This window comes from Zingiber officinale, chromosome 8A (assembly GCF_018446385.1).
Source record: "Zingiber officinale cultivar Zhangliang chromosome 8A, Zo_v1.1, whole genome shotgun sequence".
NCBI classification, from domain to species: Eukaryota; Viridiplantae; Streptophyta; class Magnoliopsida; order Zingiberales; family Zingiberaceae; genus Zingiber; species Zingiber officinale.
This window is the reverse complement of record NC_056000.1, coordinates 18,057,813-18,079,866: the sequence shown is the minus strand read 5'-3', so window position 1 is coordinate 18,079,866 and position 22,054 is coordinate 18,057,813. Positions and strand designations below refer to the sequence as shown.

Sequence of the window (22,054 nt, the reverse complement as noted above, 5' to 3'; positions counted from 1 at the left end):
TCGGTGAAGGGTGCGGAGTTGATAGTGATTCTCTATGGAATAGATTTATGTACTCACTTGGGTATTCAAAATATTTGTATCTATTTAGACTCCCTATATAAACGGTTCAAGCAGTAACACAATTTGCAAGGGATCTTGGTCCCGATGATACGCTAGCCAGTTATGGAAATTAAATCTTTAATTACTATCTTGAATTTTATCTCCTTTGTCCATACGAAAAGGTCAGCTCATAGTATTAGTCACTTGTTGACCCAGAAAGTTTTCCTTTCTTCTTCAACATTTGAATATGGAAAAGTTCTTACCATAGTTGGTTATGTCAAATTGTGAATGTGGAAAAGTTCTTACCATATAGTTGGTTATGTCAAATTGTATTTAAAGACATGATGTTCTATCTTTTGATGAATGGTTTGAATAAAAAAACTTAGAAGAAATAATATATAATATTTATAAAGCATTTAACATGATAAAAAATGTTCAGATGAAAATAAAATGTTAGATTTTAATTCATAAAAAATAATTAATAATATCATCTACTTATCCAATTTTATAAAATAAAAAATAATCATATTCATTGATTTAATCACAATTCTAACAAAAATTAGTACGTTTTGAAAAAAATAAAAAGAACGCATTTTTTAGAATTTAAGTGCACTCCTTCAATTTTTAGCGCATATATTATAATCCGTATATATAATTTTTTTTAAGGGGCGAAAGCTAATATTCCAAAGTCAACAAGTGATATATCGTAGCTTATAGTAAATGAAACTAGAGTCACGCTGATAAATTATTTAAATATAAAAATAAAAATTATAAGTTTTATTTATTATATGAATATTTTATCCTAATTATAAAGATAAATATATTTAACAAGTAATTTAAACCCAAATATACGAATTTGATATCTGCAGAATTTATCCGGAGTAACGATGGAGACATCAAACAGGGATGATATGATGGGATTTTACTCTATTATATATCTTTTTTCTCTTTACTGCATGTAAGATGGCAATGGTATTGATTTGTACCATGCTGGTGTTGGTTTGTACAAATCAACATCACTATTGTTACTAATTGATGCTGATTTACATTGATACGGTAATAAATATGGACCTTTTAAGAACAGGTCAAGTTAGAGAAGAACAGTTGAGGTGGCAATCAAAGTCAATAAGAAATCAAAGATATTCACAATATTTGTGACGTGTATGAGCTGGACATTGGGCTGGTTCGGCGTGAGTGCCCACTCGGGCCTCCCACCTAGACACACCTCCTATCTCGACTTACGCATCGAGTAGTATGACTGATCGTCTCAGTCAAGTGGGGAGTATGGTCGATCAACCATCCTTCCCAACGAGCAGACAAGATTTTGCCCGACCTATCGCCCATCCAATTGGATCTAAGGGTTGACCGGGCATATGACTTCGCAATAAATAAAGGGCCGAGTGAGGAACAAACAGCTTACCACATTCCGTAAGGCCGAGCTGACGATCCACCTGCTGAGTGGCTGCCGATTGGCTCAACGTGGGCCTTATGGGCTCACAGTGCCGTACTCTTTTGGAGGTTTGTGCTATCAACAATAGAGAATGCCCAACGGGAAAATCGTACTTTAAAAGCTTCTAGCCTATCACATCATAGAGATTTGCATGCCCACTTAAGGAAATATATCAGAAACACCTTTTCGACTTACCTTTTCTCAGGAATATTTTAGAAAACGTGCATATACTTTAAAAAATATGCATATGTTTTGGAAAACATGCATATGCTTTGAGATGTGTGCATAGGCGATATAGTCACTGATCCTGTCCGAATCGCTGAATCAACGGACGCTGGGCACGTGACTCTCTCCTTGTTGATGACGTAGATCTCCGACCGGTCGTACGATGCTCCGGCGAACCTGCAAAGAAGTCGGGCCGGGAAGGGGTTCCCGGCGACGACCCTCCGATGCTCAAGTCAGGCAAGCTAACAACAAAGCAGTGGCTCCAAAAATCGTAGAATGCGTACCTCCGGCGAAAGGTGAGGACCCTTTATATAGAGCTATGAAGAGGCTCGGGCACACATACCGGGGTGCATACGTGTCCTCTGTCCATACCTCGGTATGGGCTTGTCAGAAGAGCTTACCTGACACCATACTGCTACAGTCCAAGCACATCTATGATGGGATAGCGGGATCCTCTGTTGTAAGATCTTGCGTATGGCCTGGTCGTTGAACATACCCGCTGTCAGGAGATGTTCCCCCGATGTTTCCTTTGTCCTTTTGTCTCTTCTGTTCCCGCGCCGAGCGGCCAGCCGCTCGGCAGGCATAGGTCCGACCGGGCGTAGGTATCGGTCCGACCGGGTGCTTTATGTTTCGGCCGAGCGGGCTATCCGCTCGGCCAGGTGACCCTTTTCACTATGAGCGTCGGAAACCTGCCCATGGTCGGGTTGTCTTCTGTCCGGCCCAGGAAGCTCCTGGCCGAATGTCCGTTCGGCAGGGCATCCTTCCGTTCGGCCCGGCATCCTTCCGTTCGGCCCTGCATCCTTCCGTTCGGCACTGCATCCTTCCGTTCAGCCCGGCATGCTTCCGTTCGGCAGGGCATCCTCCGTTCGGCCCTACATCCTTCCCTTCGACCCTGCATGCTTCCGTTCGGCCCGGCATGCTTCTGTTCAGCAGGGCATCCTTCCGTTCGGCCCGGCATCCTTCGTTCGGCGCGAACTTGGGGTTGACCTCCACGTGTCTTTGACCCTCCGCCCATGAGGGTCCCCCGTCCTTACCACCGGATCAGTCACTATAAAAGGGGATTTCTATTTACATATAGAGATATGCGATATTTCATTATTCTACATGCTCTTTGCTACTTTTTACTTCTAATATTCTCTTCGTTAGAATCGAGTGCTGATTTGAGCGTCGGAGGACCAATATAGGGGACCTCTTCCCTAGTCCGGCACTAACGCTCCCTGTGTTGCAGGACAGCACAGAGTTTTAATCAAATTAACAGCAAAATCACATTCTCAGTTAACCGTCTTTTCAGCTTTTGGACAGGATCATATGTAAACTAGCATCAACGTGCTGATGCTAGCTTTTAAAGACCAACACCACGTTGATGAAATATATTGGTATTGATTTTTAAAGACTAACATCACATTAGTGTAACGTGCTGGTGTTGGTTTTAAAAGACTTGCACGTTAGAACTAGTCTTTAAAGATCCACTCCACTTTAATACTAATTTGTAAAAGTAAATATCACTTTACATGTAGTAGAGAGAAGATCTTTAACTCCACTTTAATGCTAATTTGTAAAAATAAATATCATTTTATATGTAGTAGAGAGAAGAGGATGAAATCTTAATTTTATATAACTGAGAGAGATTAAAAAATTAATTAAGAAGTATTTTTATTATTATTCTCAACTAATCAAGAAAAAGAGGAATTTTCAAGAATTACACTTCTCGTATCCTAAACGAGAATCGTACCACTAAACTAAATGTCCAAGTATTCTATGTTTCCATTTTTAATTTATTTATTGTAATTTCATTTATTCACCCTTCTCCAGTTCTACTTCCACACGATCCTTCCTTGATACTTTATAAGTCCCCCTTTATCCTTTATGGTCAGCTGCAATCTCTCCTTCACTAGTTTTCTCAATTATGAGATTTATTTTACTATGTTATTCTATCAGAGGAGAAGATTATACATTGGGTAAAATAGTTTTGATGTTAACCGGGTGACTCATAGTTAAAAAAATAATTCCGAATGGTCATGCGTGTAAAAAGGAATGTCAATAATCGGATCAGGAAGGAGTCCCGATGCAGATACTTCAACGCTCAAATCAGTAATTCAGTTGAGAGCGATGAACAATAAAGTAAACAATGGTTATGGATGTATAAAATTACGTAGCATCACGTACCTATATCTGTAGATGGAAACTGCTTTTATAATGTTGCTATTTATCTGTGCATTAATCTCAAAGTGTTTCCAAAAAAATACAGATCATAAAAATATTTTCACACCTTTCTCAAAATATTTTAAACCCGCAATCTATGCATATAAACTTCTGTTGTACAGCTAACACAGAGAATATTTCCTTGATTCTCTGACAGCTATTACATAAGATGATAAGAAGGAATGTGAGACTATTAGATTGAGGGATTCTTCTTATGCTTAGTGGGCAAATCGACTAGGTTCCCTTCCGATTGGTTGTTGTATGTAAGAGTAGTCAAATAAGATTTAAGAAAAACCATTAGGGACTCAGACTTTGCCTGGTTTCTCTGTTTGGTCAATGAATTTGGTAGGATCAAGCGTCCAATGCGTTCTATGGGTTGTATGATCCGATCGGCTATATCATCTAGTTGGGACAATAGCTCACGCTATCTTTGAGTGACGAAGAAGATTCTTCTCTGAATGGCACTGGCTTAGCTCGGATTTCATCTATATTGTAGGATTCAAGTCCTGACGAACTAAGAGTCTGATCGAATGATCGTTTATCCGAGACGATCGATCATGCTAACCCTGAGTGTTACCTCTCTTTTTAAGAGTCGGCCTCCTGAACTTTAAAACGACTTGGAACCATCTTATTTACGATATCACTCTCCTTGATAATAAGAGACTCTCCCTTTTTACCTGCGAACCCCTTCCACCTTCAATTGTCACCTTGTATTCCTTTGGTTTTTAAGATTGATTGTAAGCTATTTTATTTTTTTAATATCATCTATAAATTTTTCTCTATAAAGAAAAAAAATCCTTTCAGTATTTTTTTAAAGAGTTTTTACAAAAATTTTAAAAAAATATATTTATATGGATATAATAATAATATTTTATATGAAATCAAAATATCTGTATCCGATTAACTAGGTAGGTAGATTTAAAATCTAATTCAATTAGATTTTGGTTTACATCAGTCCGATTGAGTTAATGTTGATCAAAAAAAAAATTAATGGACGAAAATACGGTTGAAATAACCTGGCCCCACACCATATTGTGGGCTATTTAGAAGTTACGATATGCTCTCGGAGTTATGGTATAGTACAAAGATGTCAAATTATCACTTAATTATTCATGATTTGATTCCAACTATGTACTGTAAAATCTTTTTAGAACGAGATACCTGGATTATAAGAACGAGAGGCGGCTATCAACTCAAACCAACAACTCTACTTCAATGGGTGAGTTTAGTCAAGTCTCGAGTTAGTTCATACGCCACAAATTCTCCCTAATTCTTCTGGGATTTTACTAGGACAATGGTGAAGATGGGCAGCATTAATCCTCCCACCGGTGGCAAAGGGAAGGGAAGGACTACATTCAGAAAAATTAATTTGGGTAGCTTCCTTCTATACTTCATGTATTATCTAAAAATAAGTGTGTAAGCTTTTAGTGTACGAAGAAAATATAAAAAAGAGACCAAAAAAAAAAAAGCAAAGCAAAATGGATTACATTTTAATTTGTTTTTAAATTGCAAAACGGCAAAAACTCCAGCCACAGGACATAGCCTGTGATTGGGGAACCAAGGAAGGTGATATATGTACGGGGCTTAACCTGTTTATATGAACTAAAAAGAAGGGGAGAAAAACAGTGAGACTAGTAGATTGTGTCAGTCATCAGCTTTCTTTTAGGTGGCGACTTATCTATGATCTGCTTCTGTAAGTCCATGAAGTGTGATCCTTTGTGAGCAAATAATCTTCTAAGGTTGATCACAGAGAGTTCGCTGTAACTAGCAACAGCCAGATCAGCCTGATCCAACTCGTACCTACAGTGAATCACAAAGATCCGGTCATTTTTGACAAGAGATGTGTGCGCGAACAAATGTCAACCGTGGAATGAAAAGCCATATGAAAACAACAATCCAAAGCAAAAGAAACAAATAAAACATGGAATCGATGGCCCCGCCAATAAACATGATCAGTATGAGAGATTCAAACAATTTCTGGAAAGTATACTGAATAAGAAAGGAGTATTAAGAGTTGTTTGTACGAGTCAGAGCCATGCATAAGTTAATACTAGCATGAATTGTCAGATCTCGGTCAATATGTCGAAATTCTGTCAACCTACATAATGCGTTTGCCCAGATAATACAATGAGACATCAAACAGTTAGGAACTTTCCAACTCAGGATAGATGAGTGTAGCCACCAAACTTTTCCATAAATATTAGGGTACAGTTCTCAAATGTGATTAAACAGTTCGAAGAATTGGTGTCATGATTTCTGAATGTGTATACGCACTAAAGCATTTTTATGTGGAAGTAAGAACTTAACATAGTAGCATAGCAAGGATCCTGATTCTGATTCTAATTCCTGCTGCTGACAGCAGAATCAGTGGACACGAATCAAATTTAACAATTCAAGTGCAAGGAACATTGACAAACCAGATTCAACACCTTTTCACAATGAAGAAAAACCTCTACATCCAGGTTTGACAGATGCCGCAACCAACCTAAACTAGAATTTTTAATACCGCTATAGACATTTGGCTTAAACAAACTGAAGTTATTTGCTGATAAGTAATGCTTTATTGCAATCAATTTGCTAAGTGCCAGTCCAACATAGGAATAAGCAACTTAGATAAGGAATAGCTATTAGTGATTATTCAAGATCGAATAGAGGAAGGATGAAGGGAGCATAGATCGATTCAAAGCAAGGCTAGTAGCTCGGTTTCTCTCAAAAGTACGGGGAAGATTATGAAGAAACATTTAGCCCCGTGACAAAAATGACTTCGGTACGTATTGTTCTAGCATTAGCAGCCAGCCTGGGTTGGAAATTGTAGCAGTTGGATGTTAAAAATGCTTTCTTATATGGAAAGCTTGATAGAAATATTTATATGGATCAACCGCTTGGATTTGTGTCCGAATATTATCCGGATTTTGTGTGTAAGTTGAAGAAGGCCCTCTACGGATTAAAGCAAGCTCCACGTGCATGGTATGAAAAAATTGCAGAATATTTAAGATTCTGTGGATACGCAGCTACAGAAGCAGATTCAAGTCTCTTTGTCAAGAAACGTCAAGGATTCATAGTGATTATTCTGTTGTATGTGAATGACATAATTCTAACAGGTAACAATTATGCAGAGGTCACTCGTCTTCAAGAAGAACTTTCGTTGCGGTTTGATATGAAGAAACTTGGGGAGCTCAAAAATTTTCTTGGGCTGCAAATTGAAAATCTGGAACAGGGAATTTGTGTGTCTCAGTTCAACTATGCTAAATGGCTCATTGAGAAATTTGGATTGATTGATGGAAAGAAACGGTCTACACCACTTGATGTGAGAGTGCAAGACTTCGTCGTGATGAAGGAACATGTTTATCGGACTAGATTTATCATGATAGTAGTATTTCCAAGTGCTGGAAGATGAATCTGACTTTAACCAATTTGCTAAGTGCAAGTCCAACATAGGTATAAGCAACTTAGATGAGGAATAGTTATTTAGATCCATTATTGATGGTTGTATTTCCAAGTCTGTAAGATAGATCTAACTTTAAGCATGATGTAAAGAAACTTACGCAGGATGAGCACCAATCAGACCTACAGCCATCATTGTGCAGTTATGAGCAGCAGTAATGGCTCTTGGATCATCCTCAAATACTACACACTTGGAGGGCTTCCTGTCCATCTGCCAAAGAAAATTAATAACACCAAGCAACTTAATATTTACAGAAATTTGCATACAGAATTTCTGACTATTGTTTCAATTTACTCCAGATTCTCTCACAGCCTAAAACAGATTGATGCAGCGTAGAAAAATTAAACAAAATAAGAGGTGATGGACTATTGAACTGCTATCAGGCCTATCCAAATTCTTACTTTCAGGGCAGCTGAGAGAAATCGATGAGCTATGGACTCCATCCCATCTTCTAAAGTGACAAAAGCCTAGATATAACAATATGCAATCATGAGTCACCTGGACAAAGATGCTGCATTAACAAAGCATGTCAAAGGTTAATGAAAAAATGATTAGTCACCTGGAAATACTTCTTCAAGCCCATCTTCTGCAAGCATTCATGCATATGCATACGATCTAGGCTTGATACAATGGCACAAGGAATGCCTGCTGTATAAATTGCATCTAGCCACACTTTTAATCCTTCAATTGGTTTATCTAGCTGCAATAAAACAAAGTTGTTAAGTAGTTTATATAGAACTGATTTTGTTGATTATCCATGTAACATGGAGAAACAACCTTCAGAAGGTTCTCATAATATAACTTTAACAACCGCGACTTCAGTCTTTCCAATTCACTTTCTTCTTCTGCCCAGCATAAAACCTGCAAAGAAAATCCAAGTAACATTTATTTTTTGATGCCTAGAAGATTACAACCAATTCAATTATGGACAGAAAAAAAAGAGGGAATAAAGGTTTATACCAAATATCTAAACCTTTATCACTTCAATTGGAAATCAGATATTTACATGTACTTAGACCAACGAGCAAAATATAATTGCATTATTTGTAGAGCTATGTTTGTGCAATTTGTCAACGTTTGTACTAAAAGCTAAAAGAAAATTCTGAAAGCTAATATACTAATTCCATAGCCACAGTGAATGTGATCCTTAACACAAGGACCACTTGGCCATACATGACAAAGTAGTGGACTTTTAATTACTTTGAATGACTTTTGTGGATTTTAAAAGTCTAGGTGTATTCGATCTAGACTTTTATAAACTTTATAGAAATCTAGTGGTATCCAAATTAGATTTTTATAGAGTTTTAAAAAGTCATGTGGTATTCAAACTTGACTTTTTAAAATTCTATGAAAATCTTTTGGTATCCAAAGTTTCAATAGATTTTCATGGATTCTTTTAGAAATCTTTGAATATAAATTTTAACCAATAAGAGTTCTCCAAAACACTTGGTACAATTTTAAAAATAAAATAAAAAGTCTTCTCCTCATCCTTGAGATTTCTATAGACTTCAAATCGCTTTAACTTTTTACGAATAAGTTCTTTCTCTTCCCGCTCCTCGATTTTGATTATTTCTTTGATCTTAAAAGCCCTGTCCTTGTTCAACCTCTCGGCGGCCTGCATCAACCTCTCAGCATGCATTTCATGTGAAGCTGAGAGTCCTCTGAAATGTCGTTCTCCGACGTTATAACGACAAAAGAATGGATTGGAACGGCTGGAACGGAACAGCAGCCGCTTGCAAGCTTTTCTCTGGCGGCGACTCACGGTGGCGGGCTGCAAGCAAAGATTTTTTCTCCGAATGCTCGTGATGGAAAACAATGAGTGTCATCCGGTGAAGCTTGCGGTACGTCGAAAAGGAGGAAAACAAATAGAAAAATTGTTTGAGGCGGCTGGTGATGTTTCCGTCGACTACTTGCGAGATATAAAGTATATATTAATAAATCAAATTAATTCTCAACTTAATTAATATATAATTTAATAAAGTCCAATGAAATTCGACCTAAAAGTATTCTATAAAATTTATTAAATTTTAAAAATTCCTAAATAAATTTTATATATTTATATTTATTTATTTTAATAATATTATTACTAATCAAATTAATAATATTATTATTAATTTTATTACTAATCAAATTTATCAATTTAACATTTTATTAAAAGTTTGACCAAATTAAAGGGTTGACCAACATTTCAGGTTAATTTGGATCAAAATTATAAATAAAAATATTTAAAATTATTATAATATTGTTGGATTTAAAATTATATTATTAAAGTTTTTTTTTTTATGTGAGACGTTATCTTCTCTTTGTTTTTAGCCAAAACAAGATAAAACTATAAAAAATTGAAAAAGTTTTTTATGGACAAGTATGTTATTTATTACTTTATTAAAAAAATAAATTTAATTAGGTATTTTAGGTTTTGTTTGAAAATAAATATCGTGCGAAACCATGACTGTCTACGCTTTTCCAAGATTGAATACACCCCCCTTAAATCCAGAAGCTTCCGTGAAATTTACAAATATTTGTAGAAGTCTTGTAAAAAAATCTATAGAACTCCATCGAATTCTTTTCACAACTATATGAAATTCTATAAAATTCAATAAAAATCTATCAACTCCACAAAAGTTTATCATTAAAAAAAAAAATCAATGAAAGTCATTCAATCTCTTGATTGAATACACCACCGTTAGTGACATCAAATTAAGCTGTAAATTCACTAAGCAAATTACTTCTTAATTCACAAAATAGTGCTGACAGACAATGTATATTTGAGTGGAATGAGCCATTTTTTCAAAGACCAGATCTCTATCACCGTGGGACATCAATTAGATATACTAATCATCAAGTCATCATTAATGTATCTGTCATCATCCTGGATTGTGTCAAATGAAGCAAAAATTGCATGCTAATCTATTGGTATACATGTTTTAAGTGGTTTGTCTTAGATATACACCCAGGAGAATGCTCCAGCACAGTGATAGACAAATTTTGTGCCCAGCTTAAATGGAGAATAAGTTATTTATGTTGGTGCAATATCCTTTGGGTCAAGCTTGAGTTGGCTCAAGCTTAAGTCTTGTTGTTTAGATTTCGATGTTTGACAATACATGGAGACTGACAATACGTGGAGATTGCAGGTGCAATCATTCGATCGGGGAGATTGCTGGAGTAATTCCCCTCTGGTTAGGGTTTGACTAGATTGGTGAAAAGAATAGTCAAGTAGGTCAAGATTGACCGGATACTTGACTGGGAAGTCCTAGTGAGTGAAGTCAGATAGTTGGAAAATCCTAGTGAATGAAGTCAGGTGAAAAACCTAGTGAGTGAAGCTAGGCAAAAGTGAAATCCTAGTGAGTAAAACCAGGTAAAAACCCTAGTGAGTGAAGTTAGGTGAAAGTCCTGGTGAGTGAAGCCAGGCATGTGGAAATCCAGGTGGGTCAAGGTTGACCGGACACCTGGTGTTTGGAAGTCCAAATAGGTCAAAGGATTGACCGGATACTTGGCAAGAGGAAATCCAGATGGGTCAAGGATGACCGGACATCTAGTGGAAGGAAGTTCAAGTGGATCATGGAGGATCGGACAATTGGCATGAGATGGTAAGTCCAAGTGGGTCAAGGTTGGCCGGACACTTGACGCGAGGAGAAAAAGTCTAGATGGGTCAAAAGTTGATCGAACACTTAGCGGTCATAAGTCCAATAGGGAGTTGGCATGGAACTAGAAAGTTCAGACGTAGTAAACTTCCGAAGGCCATAACTTTTAACTCAAATATCGGAATGAGGTGATCTCGGATGCAAAATGAAGCTCATTTTAAGCTCTACACATTTTTTTGCTTGTCAATCGATTGGTTGACGCGATTTCGTGTAGAAATGGTCTGGATCGATTGGGTAATCGATCAAAACTTCCCCAATCGATTAGTCAATCGATTGGGAGAATTTCTGAGCGAACAATGAGCTTTTGAATCGATCAGCCGATCGATTGGGAAGCTGGAAATCGCGCGATAAAGGCTGAATCGATTGGGCAATCGATTCAGGCGCTTTCCAGAGAGCACAGAGGCGCTCTGGATCGATCAATCGATCGATCCAAAGCCTCCCCAATCGATTGAGTCATTCAATCGATTGGGATTCGACCGTTGCGCAGGTTATAGTCGTTGGCGAGCGATTTTCTACGCACTTCTTCGGCTTTCTTCTCCACGCGAGCATAGCGACGATTTCAGAGTTTTTCTCCACTCTCACAGCCAGATCTTGAAAGCTCTTGGGGACAAGTGTAGCCACACTTCCAAAGTTCAAGAGGCAACAACAAGCAACAAGTAAGCAAGAAGAAGAAGTTTTTATTTGTATCTCTTGTATTTTCCTCTTGCGTAAGTTGTATTTGTTGTGTGGGTTTGTACAAGGCTTCTCCGCCTTCGGTAGTTACCGTAAAGGAGTGTTTTTATTAGTGAAGAGTGCTCGTGTGTGTGGATCCTTGGATTAGTCACCTCTTCTTGAGGTGGATACCAAATAAATCCTTGTGTTAGCATTGTATTTTTGTTTCTTGTTATTTCCGTTGCATATTATCACCAAGAAGCAAGCAACGACGAGCGCGACGAGCTATTCACCCACCCTCTAGCTACAAATCGACCCTAACAATTTATAGGGTGTATACACTAGAGATATTTGCACAAAAACAATCCGCCAGCTTCTTAAGGGAAAATATTTAAAATAAATTGAAAATGGCAAGATACTTTGAGTGCAACAATTTTATATGCAGTTATTTAATTTATTTAGGAAGACATAACAGAATAGGAAATATAATTATGATTCTATAGTGGCTGAAACACAGTAATCCAAGCATAGATCTTTACCTTTCTCAGAACATGATCAGCAGCTGCATGAAGAATGAGCTTGCGTGTATGCATATCCTCTGGAAGTTCTTTTCCTATTTTGAGCATGGTATAAGGAGACAACTATTACATAAGTTTTCCCATAAGTTTTAAGTTTTAGTCAAATGCAAACATGAAAAACCAAGAGAAATTTTGATTTGCTATGAAAATGTATGTCCAACCTCTTGGGGATAAAGAGTGAAATATCTTGGGGATAAGATATTTTGATTTGCAATATGTTCTTAAGAACGGAAGCTTGGGTGGTTTTCATCACATAAGGGGGAAGAATGGATTATCTAAAGCAATATTGCATCACATAACCAGAATGTTTTTCATAGACTAGAATGATAACCTTGATTAACATGTAGCTTGATACCTCTCATAGGTCAGTTCAATAATTTAGTGGCAATAATAGCAGACATTGAAGATCAATTGCCAAAATAAGATGAAAAAAGAAGGAAATTCCAGATATGGAGTTTGGCACAGAAGGGAATATCTGAGTATGTAGGGTTAGCATTATAGAAATGGTGGGAAACATTAACTTCAAGAACACATTCATGGAAAAGGCAAAACATAATGAAATGGTCTTTTTGAAACATACCCTCTTCTGAAGCAAGCTGTTTCCAAACATTTAATTTCAAAGACCGTGTGTCCACCTGAACAAAAACAAGGTCCCATTCATGGCATCCAATACAGAGAACAGATGGAAGGAAGAACAAATGAAGAAAGTTACAACCCACTTGACAAGTGATCTAAAACATATAAAAGTTTCTTGCATATATAATTTCCAGTTATCTATTACAAGCCTGAAGCTAATTTGCAAGACATAGACGTCGTTGTCAAGTCTTAGTCACTAACTAGAGTTATATCCAGTTCAAAATCTGGGCATATTGAAGATTGAAGAACTTCAAAAGTTAATCATTAAAAGATTCTTCGTCTAACTACTATTCTAGCAGCAATGTATAATTCTTTGATGAAATTTTATGCCAGCTAAGTTTCCAACTTTCAGAGATTATTCTAGTTCAATATCTCACATTTTATTGTCTTTGCAGTTGCACCTAGATTTCAAGGGTGAATCATGAAGAACACATTGTCTCCTCCACAAGCTAGATAGTCTTTGAAACAACAACATGCACATTAGCAATTGGCAAATATTGTGATCACTTAATAGATTGTTAGACACTTAGACTTAAAAACCATAACCAACTAGAATGATGCCAAAAAGCTTCAATTATTACCATGACATTGTCCCATGAGAAGATAAGACCAAAAGCTTCATCTGGCTTCATAGAATGTCTTACTCGTTGGAGAAAGCACTCTTGTAGTCTATCATTTAGGTAATCCTAGAAACATTAGCATTTCAATTCTTGTAAGCTAGACTCAATATATTTCACAACAATGTGCCTAAACAAATAGATTATAATTCATACCACATCAACCTTTAGTGGCCCATCCATTCTAAATGTTTCAAAACCTTCTCCATATTCAGCTCCAATTGCCTGAAACCAATATGATGCATTCATGAACTTAGTTTCATAAATAAGCAAACAGAGGTGAGCAAAATGAGATAACATATTTCACAGATGAATTCATCAAACAATACAAAGCTTGACAGCAAAATGAAATGATAACAGTTCCGTATAATAGAAATTGGACTTAGCATCAAAATGACTCTATCTTAATTAGAACTGAATTTCTTAGTTAATCAAAATAGAATCAATTAAATTGTAAATGATTATTTTTTAAAGGAAAAACAATTGATTGAATTATTCAAGCTTGGATGTCGGGAGAGAACATAAAATGATCACAGATGCTTACTATTCTCATAATCTCCAGATTAGCTTCAGATTAAATATCTAGATGGTAAAATCTTAAAGACAATATGGTAATATATTCTAAAAATAGAATGGAGAATGAAATTTAGAGTGTAGATATTGATAATATTGATATCATGTGGACTTTGATAGCAAATGGATATATAGAAGTCAAATCTCAGAGGGTTCAAAGGCATCACTTATAATGAGAAGTCATGTGATGACATTCAGAGATAATTAGTTTAAAAATGCATGCTCCAAAAATCAGGGAAATTGTAAAAGGAAATTCTTTATGGATATAAAATAGCTAAAGATGAAAAGAAATTTCCATGTGTAGGCAAATTCAAATCATATGGTAGTTTCTATCTATTCATTAATTAAGGATTGCAGTAGGCATTTACCAATATGTAGAAGAAAAGAAAGTGACAAATATTTAGGTAAATATTAATTTTACAAAAGATGAAAACCAAATGGAGATAAACTATGAAGTATATTAATAAACTACATGGGCAAATAAGTATCAAAGCATTGGATAATTAGGAAGAAATACATACGGAATATGGATATACTAGAAAGAATATAGTTAAAATATGAGTATCTAGAAGTAATTAGATGTAATTACGATATATGATAAAATGAAAGGGAAAAAAGTTGATATGATAGCACAAAATATAGCCAACCACAAAGTTAGGACAAACATAGCTTAATGATGATAATAATAGAGACAAATGACCTATGCATGATGGAATAGCTGAAGAGTAAACACCCAAACAAGTCCCCACTTTCAGAAACCACATCAAGGGCCAATGAAAGAAACAATCTCAATGTCATTTCTACAACAATATTTTCTTCTAACATGGTTGCATAAACAACATAAGCATCACTAAGTCTGATTTTATTTAAGACCACAAACAAGGATCCATGGAAGGAACAATCTCATCTTTACCTTTGCAATCAATGTTTTTATTTAAAACTCATTGTTTGGTGGTAATTTAGATATTTTAGTTATCCGGATGTATTCAGGCATCTATCCAAGAAGGAAACATAAGCTTTCAATGAGGTATGGCTGCACAAGGAAGAACTAAGTTTGGGCATAAAAGATATCATCACTTCTACATTAAACTATTGACAAATTCCTCGATTTTGCTTTTTTACTACCACAAATTTATTAAATTAAAAAAAATTGACCATCGTTTACTCCCTACAAGGATTAGAAACTGAACCCTAATAGCTACAATTCCTGGCACGGCAATCACACAACACAAAACAAAACGTTTAAATCCAAGTGTTTTCCCCCAGAATTCATTCGCATATCAGAGATGGGATGGTGAACAACTAAATTACATTAATCCATGGATAATAATTCATGAATCAGATTGAAATCACCTCTTCAACAAAAACCTGGCCGGGGACTCTCGGGATCCCATTTCCAAAACCCTTGTCCCAAGATCCCGTCGCTTGGCAGAAAACAACACCGCTCCGTTTGATTGAGGCCTTCAATCTCTACAACAATTAACACGAAAAATCAGGGAAAAACACACGAATCAAGGGAAACAAGAGAACACCAAACAAAAAAAAAAAGCAGGGAAAGAAGCATCAACCGGCAGTCGAAACCTCGCCGTAATCGAGGGAACTCCATGGCCAGACAACGGTCTCGGTGGCACCAGAGACGAACTCCGGATGCTACACTCCATGGGCTTCGCGAGGAGCCGAGAAGGTGAAGGGGGGCCAACGATAGTGGCTACTGCAGGGCTTTCATTGGCATATTTATTTATTTATTTTTCCGCTGTATTTGTGTTCATCGTGTGGTCAGAATTACAAAAACGTCCAAATTATTAACAGATAAAGCCCTATTATTTCATAAGATTCTTAGACTTGCAAATTGGTCCCTATAACTTGGAGATTGCAAATAAAGCAAGAAGGAACATTTTCTGGCGGTGGGGGCAAAAAAACAGAATTTGAAAACTAAAAGAATAATATGAAATATTTTTTCCAAAGTAAATGATGTTCAAAAATAATAATAAATATCATCACTTTGCAGATTTGGTTTGGTAAGCAAAAAACTGGGATGAAATCTAAATGGTTAATTTTATTTTGTCTACGATTATTAAGGTAATACATTAATCAAACGTTAAGTTTTAAGTTTAGTCTTCTATTTTATAAGACATTAATTATATAAATTTATTTAATTAAACAAATAATTTTAAACAGTTAATATACATGTTCAATTTGTTAACGTTCGAGTATGTTTATCAATAAAATTATTATCTAAATAAATAAATTTTTAAATGAATAAATAAATTTATATTATCAAACTCAATAAAATATAAAAGTTTTAAATAATTAAATAAGTTTAAATTGAGAGTTCGATAAAATGGTGTTTAATTAAATGATGAGAATGACTATGACTATAAGTTTGATAGGAAGATGGAATGAGAATGAGAATAAGAATGAAATCATCTAATTATATTAATTTGATTAATTCCCATAAATTTTGAAATCATGTCTAAATTATCATTCTCAAATTCATAATCTAAACATTATCTTTTACTTATCATTCCATTCCTTTATTGTTAAATCCACCAACTAAATATCCTCTAAATGAACTAAATTCAAATCAAGATCAAACTAAATTCAAATTCATTAAAAAAAAATAAATCAAATTTTAATAATTATTTTAATAATTTAGTTTATTTAAAACTCGATTTGATTTTGATCGATTACCTTATTTAATAAGTAAGTTTGAAGACTATAAAATTTAATTCGGTTTAACTTATTTCTAAATTGAGAAATAATAGGTCGATTAAATAGACAAATTAAATAGGATTCTAAATTCACAACATAACGGAAGTTGACACGCAGGATCAACGCCGAAAGTAAATGAAGAAGAAGGAAAATAATTATATTTCCTTTTTTGTTTGGCTGAAAATGATGTTTATCCTGATGACGTGGCCAAAGAGAAAAAACGTCGATCAAATTTTCAAAGTCAAAGAGATCCTCGCGTTTGGTGGACAACCCAACACGTTCACTACCATGCCAATATAAAGACAAAAAAAAAGAGAATTGGTGTAGACTGTAGTAATAACAATCAAAATGTTTTCTTAATCACTTTTTTTAAAATATCTTTTAAAATATTTTTCATTATTTAAAAAGAAATTACGTCTTTTTCTTTATGAATATCTTCATTCTCACCTCGAGCCCTCTCTACTGCCCTCCTCTAGTCTGTTTACAAAGCTGTGTAAACAAAGCACCCTCGTTTTTCTCTTCCTCTCCGGTCTCCACTCCCTAGTCTCTTCTCTTTGCTGGTGTCCTCTGGCTTCCTTTCAACGTATCTTTGTTTTTTTAAGAAACCAAACATGGTGGAAAACACATCCTCATACAAAAGAGTGAAGAGCCTAGCAGGAGGAACAAAAGCAACTTCACTTTTTTAAAAAAGTGTTGATCGGATCTTAGACATAGATATCAATTAACTGCAATTTGCAACGCTGGAGACGCCATTTGAAATGGACGTCTCCTCTTTCTTTTGCCTCCTTTTTGACTGCATGATCTGCATGCCTCCCTGCAAGCATGCAAAGTGGGTTTAATCTTCCTCGTCCTCTTCTGCAACTGCTGTGACCGACCTCCAAAAGCTGCACTGCACTCCATGGAAACTGCATTTGCAATGGCCTAGAGACGCAGAGCTCTAAAACCTCACGCATGCCTGTAAAGCTGCCTATAAAGGCCTCCTCGCATGTTTGTTTTTGTGACAGCCCTAATGCTTCTTTAATGAAGCTCGAGCAGAAGTGGACAGATGATCTTAATTAGAACTGCGGCCCTCTGTTTTAGGGGTAAAACTCCTTTTAAAGACAGGAACAGGGTGTCTGTTAAATTAAGTGCAGAATTATTACTTCTCCAGCTTCAATCATAGCTACTAATTAGGAGGTTGTAAATGTGGTCTATGTACTCTAGAATTTATCATTCTTGTAAACTATAAAAAATTGATATCGATCCATATGAATAATCTCTTTTGTGCTAACCTTTATATTGAAAATGTTTTAACCCAAAAAATAATTTAAGTAACAAAAAAAAAAAACACTTGATGTTTCTTCAAAAAAAAGGCAGCTTTTGTTTTGTTTTCTTACCATCTCTTGCCTTGCCAGAAAGATTTTCTCCAACTCGTCCCTACAAATCGTATCTTTAGGCACAACAGCAATCTTTTCTTCCTCCTTCCAACCTCCCTCTTTTTCTTTCTCTGTCTCCCACTAATCTCCACACAGTAAGCCTTTTTCATGCAACAACCAGCAATAAAGTCCCTATGGGAGATAAACAAATTGCCTACAGATCTTTCCACTTCACACCACTCATGAACCACCACACTTCATCTTCTTGATCAAGTGGCTCCTTCCAAAGCTGCAGATTGCTTATTCTTCTGCGATTGATCGTCAAGTTGAGATTTCAGATGGGTAATCATAGGTTCAGAGTAAGCGACATGATGCCAAGCTTCTGGTTCTACAAGCTCAAGGATGCACCCAAATCCAACCGAAGCCACACCATCCAAAACGCCATGAAACTGAGGAGGTGTCAATTTCAATCATCACCATCATTGCCACCGCCGTTGCCACTTCCCAGGAGAGCTTCCAGCTACATCTCCACTAGAGAAAGAACAGAAAGATTAGTCCCTCACTCACCCATCAACCACAAGGCTTCAGACACTTACTTCCCCGTTGGCTCCCCGAGGAAGTCCTCGCCAAACACCCCAAGGAAGGCCACCATTCCAACTACGTCCCCCTCGGTTCGCGACAAGTCAGGGAAATTCGAGGGATCGGAAGAATTGCTCGAGCTCAGGCTTCCTCCAATTTTGACAAAGCCGGTCGAGGATCACGGTGAGAAAGAAACTGAGCAGGTGGAACCGAGGTCCCCGAGGCTCGGGGCAAGGAAGCAGAGGGAGACATTTCTAGCTGAGAGCTTGGTGGTGGTGAAGTCATCGGCTGATCCACAGAAGGATTTCAGGGAATCAATGGTGGAAATGGTGATGGAGAAAGATCTCAGAAGGCCTAAGGAGTTGGAGGAGCTGCTCATGTGCTATTTGTCCTTGAATTCAAGGAAGTATCACGGGATCATTCTCAAAGAGTTCAAGAAAATCTGGGTTGCCCTCGTTCAGCATGAATTACATCTCTGAGGACTTCTCTGTTGTGTGAAGATTTTTGAAAAGATTTCTTTGGTGTTGTTTTCTGTTTCCCTTTCCAACATCATGCAAGCTGTGTGGAAATGGTATGGAATTGTGCTATATGAAAAATAAGGAATGACGTGTGTTTCTTGAGTTTTAGTGGACGTACAAAGGTGCATTTCGAAGTCATGATCGAACCTCATCATCGTAGTCAGCACGCTATTAATATAGCATCAAACTCAGCTGTTCTGGTGCAAGAGTCTACCTTGCACAAATTAATTATCATATTATAGGTTAAAGTTAAGATGATCAACATCAGAACTTAAGTAAGATTCGGCTACATCCGAGCAAGAAGTGATTTATCGGTCGATCGGAGGGATCATTATCTGATCGACCATCTGAGTAAACAAGTATAGTTAACTTGGTCGGTAGAATAGCAAGCTAAGCAGGCCGGGAGTCTGAGCCGAACGAGCCACCCGTTTGGCTCGAAGAATGATGTTGACATTATACACATAATGAATCGATAAAATGATAAAAGAGGAAAAGACGAATAATTAATAAAGGAAAGATAAAACCAAATAGAGCACTCCATCTATCATTAAATGAGAAGAAGACAAGACAAAGATATTCTCTGTCGGTAATCAATATCATTAAACAGGGGAAGATAAAGGGTCACCAGAAAAGGTATAAAAGAGCATGCTAGGTATGAAGAAAGGCAAGAAAAATTTTTATCCTTAGTACTCTCACGTTTTTTTCTCTTCTGCTTCTAACTTGAGCGTCAGAGGGCCAACGCCGGAGACCCCTTCCCTGCTTTGGTTTTGTTTTGCAAATAGACACGAGGTCTTCATCCAGTCAACGGAACTGTCACCTCCCCGGCTTTCCAACTTCACGCCTTCGGACAGGATCATTTTAGCGTCGTCTGTGGGAACGTAGCTTGCATCCGAACAAGAAGATGGAAGACACTAGACAATTCACGACGGTACGCTGATGCAAGAGGAGCTCGACGCGCTGATACAAGCTCGAGCGACAAAGATAATGGAGCAACAACAACAAGAACTGGGTGATCGTCAAGTGCAAGAACCTGCAGCCTCAATAGTGGGGCGACATGCTGAACAACACTCCGCTTGGGAGCTGAACAAGATGTCAATCAACACCTATAGGGAAACCCCTAAGGCGCAGGCCCTGTTTTGGGCTCCAGCAAAGAAGGGTCGTGCGGATAAAGATCGGGGATCATCCTCTGATGAGGCACCCGTTCGAAATACCAAAAAAAAGAAAACCCAGTGAGGGCGACTCACCCGAACGGGTCAATCAACAGTTTTCAGAAGGGATTCTAAATGATCTTCCGTCGAAGCATTATACCCTATTGAAGATCGGGGAATATAATGGGATGACCGGCCTCGACGACAACTTGGCCAAGTTTGATAACGTGGCCACGCTGCACCCACCAATACACGGACAGGGTAAAATGTCGAGTCTTCCTTACCATATTATCTGGATTGGCACAACGTTGATTCAAGCATTTGTCGAGTGTCTCGATCCACAGCTTCAAAGACTTTCGAGCAACCTTCCTACATCACTTTACAAGCAGTCGCCACCACAGAAGCCACAGAAGACGAGCGTAAATTTGTTTTCACTGAAGCAAGGGCCCCGAGAGACCTTAAGGGCATATATCCAATGCTTGAATCAGGGGGCAATGGACATTCTGGCGGTCTCCTAAGACATATTGGTAAACACTTTCACTCGGGGTCTCACTAAAGGAGAATTCTTCTAGTCACTCATCCGAAAACCGCCAAAGGACTTTGGTCATCTACAGAAAAGGGCCAATGAATACATCAATGTAGAAGAAGTCCAGACGGCTAGGAAAAAAGAGGCACCCATCGAACCAACGGTGACATCCGAGCGGCATCAACCAAGTAGCCATCAGCCTCCTAAAGGACCCCAATCGAGAGGAACTCAATCACAACATGAGCCTAGGACGCATACCGTGTAACATGTTGGGGTTGGACGCCCAAAAGCCTCCAGGGGCAAAATATGGACGCTGATGTTTTACTCTTTCCATCAGTCGATGACTCATAATACTCGGGGCTGCTACCTGGCTAACAGGCCGACCCCAAGAAGATAGTATCGTCAGTCGTCATCGCCCAATCGGAGATATAGGCGCCGATCAGCTGGGCAAAGGGAAGGTGAAAGGACAGAGGTCAAATCACGCTGCAATCAATCTCAACAACAGAACAATCCAAGTCCTATTCGGGAGTAGGCCGAATGGAGATGACCCTCAACTCAAGAGGAATAAAATATGAGCAACTCCACTCGAGGTGAGATAGGAATGATCGTCGGGGGGTCGATCGGCGGTGATTCCAATCGACCAAGGAAGTTGCACGCTTGGCGGCTTGAAATTCACGCAGTCGGTTGTAGCAAGGAGAAGGCCAAAGGACCTAAGATCAGCTTCGACCGGAATGATTTGGAGGGGGTAGAGATCCCCCATGACGATGTCCTAATTATCCGAGCGGTAATAGCTAGTTATGTTATTCACCGTACCTTTGTTGACACAGGAAGCTCGGTGAACATTATATTCAAAAAGGCATTCGATCAGTTGTAAATCAACCGAGGCGATTAACTGCCCATGGCGACATCACTCTATGGGTTCACCGACAACGAAGTGTTGCCGATCGCCAACTACGTTTGGCCGTCTCGCTCGGCGACGAGCCATTGAAGAGGACATGGATGACCAATTTCATCGTGGTGGATGCGCCATTAGCCTACAACGTCATTTTGGGCCGCTCGACACTAAATGAGTTCCGAACGGTGGTATCCACTTTCTATCAGAAGATCAAGTTCCCGGTAGGAGTTGAGGTGGCCGAGGTCAAAGGCGATCAATTGGCCA

General features: G+C 37.7%; 2 protein-coding genes across 3 annotated transcripts; one reads left to right on the top strand and one right to left on the bottom strand.

The window, feature by feature from the left end:
- Window positions 1-5,375: 5,375 nt before the first annotated feature.
- Window positions 5,376-15,789, bottom strand: LOC122012869 (5-amino-6-(5-phospho-D-ribitylamino)uracil phosphatase, chloroplastic-like). 2 transcript variants are annotated; one of them, XM_042569525.1, is made up of 11 exons: window positions 15,626-15,789; window positions 15,411-15,527; window positions 13,641-13,709; window positions 13,449-13,553; window positions 12,812-12,866; window positions 12,193-12,266; window positions 8,139-8,222; window positions 7,921-8,061; window positions 7,763-7,828; window positions 7,462-7,571; window positions 5,376-5,716 (listed from the first exon to the last, which is right to left on the bottom strand). In XM_042569525.1, exons 1-11 carry the CDS (start codon window positions 15,716-15,718, stop codon window positions 5,548-5,550), a joined length of 1,083 nt encoding a protein of 360 aa, XP_042425459.1. In that variant the 5' UTR covers window positions 15,719-15,789; the 3' UTR covers window positions 5,376-5,547. The 2 variants fall into 2 exon arrangements, with proteins under 2 accessions (XP_042425459.1, XP_042425461.1); XM_042569527.1 differs by having other exon boundaries at window positions 13,650-13,709.
- Window positions 15,790-18,492: 2,703 nt separating this feature from the next.
- LOC122010569 (transcription repressor OFP3-like) lies at window positions 18,493-19,182 on the top strand. The gene has a single exon (XM_042567088.1). It carries the CDS (start codon window positions 18,493-18,495, stop codon window positions 19,180-19,182), a length of 690 nt encoding a protein of 229 aa, XP_042423022.1.
- The last annotated feature ends 2,872 nt before the right edge of the window (window positions 19,183-22,054 follow it).